The sequence below is a fragment of the Gavialis gangeticus genome, unplaced genomic scaffold (assembly GCF_001723915.1).
Source record: "Gavialis gangeticus isolate Ggan-Ray unplaced genomic scaffold, GavGan_comp1, whole genome shotgun sequence".
NCBI lineage: Eukaryota > Metazoa > Chordata > Crocodylia > Gavialidae > Gavialis > Gavialis gangeticus.
In genome coordinates, this window is record NW_017729024.1 from 181,962,953 (window position 1) to 181,965,334 (window position 2,382).

The 2,382-nt window shown below is 49.7% G+C and overlaps 1 protein-coding gene across 1 annotated transcript in view; it reads left to right on the top strand.

Moving 5' to 3' along the window:
• NARS (asparaginyl-tRNA synthetase) overlaps positions 1 to 2,382 on the top strand; it is a 29,013-nt gene that overhangs the window by 17,504 nt on the left and 9,127 nt on the right. The window contains 3 exon segments of the mRNA XM_019518168.1: positions 822 to 1,043; positions 1,207 to 1,406; positions 2,142 to 2,277. Coding sequence (XP_019373713.1) covers positions 822 to 1,043; positions 1,207 to 1,406; positions 2,142 to 2,277 — 558 coding nt within the window.

Sequence of the window (2,382 nt, forward strand, 5' to 3'; positions counted from 1 at the left end):
GCACTGGACAGAGCTGCGAGAGGCTCATTTGGGAGGGGAGGGTGTGGATCCTGCTGCTACACGTATTCCCGGGGGAGCCATAGTGAAGTGTGTGTCCTGGATCTGTGCATAGCGCAAGGGCGGGCTTTTGCTGTGGGCTGGGGTTGGGAGCAACACCAGGCTCTTCCCAGTCAGGGGAGTCTGGGCCCAGGCTGCATATGGGGCAGGCGGTGGTGGTGCTGGGAAGGAGCCCACCCCAGGATTCACCATAGCCCCTTCCCAGTGCAGCCCCGGCCCCCCTTCTCCCCCACTGGGAAGAGCCTGGCACCACCCCTGGCCTGCAGCAGCAGCCTGTCTTCACCCTGCAGACAGGTCTGGGGGACACACACCCCCTATAGCTCCCCCAGGGTTGCGCATAGTGGCAGGATCCACCCCCCCTTCCCCACATCCCTGGATGAGCCTCTCACAGCTCTGTCCTGTGCCCTGTCCTGCCCTGACTGGGCAGCGCCTGCCCCAGCCCCACTCCCTCCCTCATCACAGGGGCCTCAATCCGTGCTCCCCACCCCCAATGCTCCTTCCCTCCCCAACGGACTTACTAGCTGGATGCTGCTCTCCAAACTTCTGGGCTGCATATAAGCAATCAGATCAGTATCGGTCAAAATGGCCAATTATTAACGGGCCATTGGTATTGGCCCAAGAAACCTTTATCAGTGCACTCCTATTTGAAGGATACAGGGTTATGAAGACTTTGAGCCAAGAAGCAGGTGTTAGCAGGTCAGGCAGGATCCTCTCTGTAAGCTATAAAATTGTAAAGTGTATGTTGTTCCTTCTAAAATCTGTAGGCTCCAGGAGGCCATGAGTTGAGTTGTGACTATTGGGAGCTGATTGGTCTGGCTCCAGCAGGAGGAGCTGACAACCTGCTCAATGAGGAGTCTGAGGTAGATGTGCAGCTTAACAACAGGCATATGATGCTCCGAGGCGAGAACATGGCCAAAATCTTTAAGGTGCGCTCCGTAGTTATGCAGTGCTTCAGGGATCACTTCTTTGACAATGGCTACTACGAGGTAAGCATGTGTTTTCTTGGGTAGAAGCTTTCTCTTGCCTTTTCTCCAGCAAAGGCCCTGTTTCTAATTGACATAAATAAAATTGAACTTACTTCCCAATTTAAGAGCCTTTATTTGAGTGACTTAATTCTTAATTCCACTAACAAGTTTTATTCTTTAACAGGTCACACCACCAACTTTAGTGCAAACACAGGTTGAAGGAGGCTCCACATTATTCAAACTGGATTATTTTGGTGAAGAGGCCTTCTTGACACAGTCATCCCAGCTGTATCTGGAGACCTGCATCCCTGCATTAGGAGACACTTTTTGTATTGCCCAGTCATACAGAGCTGAGCAGTCCAGGACACGCAGGCATCTGGCAGAGTATGGGAACATTTGTGGTATATGTGTAACATGTTTTAAAGAGCAAGGGAGCAGCAGTCAATCAGAAACAATGGCAGTTATGAAAAGGATATCAGAATGTTATGCTAACATGCAGAGAATTGACCACAGTCACTTTGAAAACATCCTTTACCAGGTCTGGGTGAGAGACTGCATTAGACAAGCAGGACAAACAAGACTTAATCTACTTTATGGAGTTTTTCCTATTTGATTTTGTTGGGTGAAGTAGCAGTGAATGCCATGGTCTTAACTTGTGATGGGAAGATTATAAATAGAAAGGGGGCAAAGTGGCAGTAGTAATCAGTATTGTTCTCTTTCATATATAGGGTGACCATATCGGACTGTGGGAAATCTGGGATCACTCTCCCCTCCTTCCCTGCCCCTGCCCCACTCCCCCTCCCTCCAAAGTCAGTAATGCCACTAGGCAGGTGGGTAGCAACTGTGTCTGCCTGGAGCACCATGCTGCTCTGTCTCCCTGCTGGACTGCACCCCATGTCCCTGCGATTCCAGGAGGCTTGTTTTTAATGTTCACCAACTGTCTGGGACTCGCCTACAAAATCTAGGACTGTCCCCAGCCAGACCAGGATGTATGGTTACCCTACTTGTAGGGATTCTGTCCTCAATACCCACGTCATCTTGCTTTATGTAGCTGAAGGGAGGGAACATGCGTTTGTTAGTCAGATGAGTAACATTTACCTGTGGGACCTTATTTTTCAGATATACGCACATTGAAGCTGAATGCCCTTTCATAACCTTCGAAGACCTGTTGGATCGTCTGGAGAATCTGGTTTGTGATGTAGTGGACAGAGTCTTGAAATCACCTGTGTCAGCCTTCTTGTATGAGCTAAACCCGGTAGGTAGTAGCGTGGAAAGCAGCCCTGAATAGTCATTTCTGTATATCAACAAATGTAACTTAACGCCCCCCCCCCCCCCACAAAATTATTACTACCACTTTTCG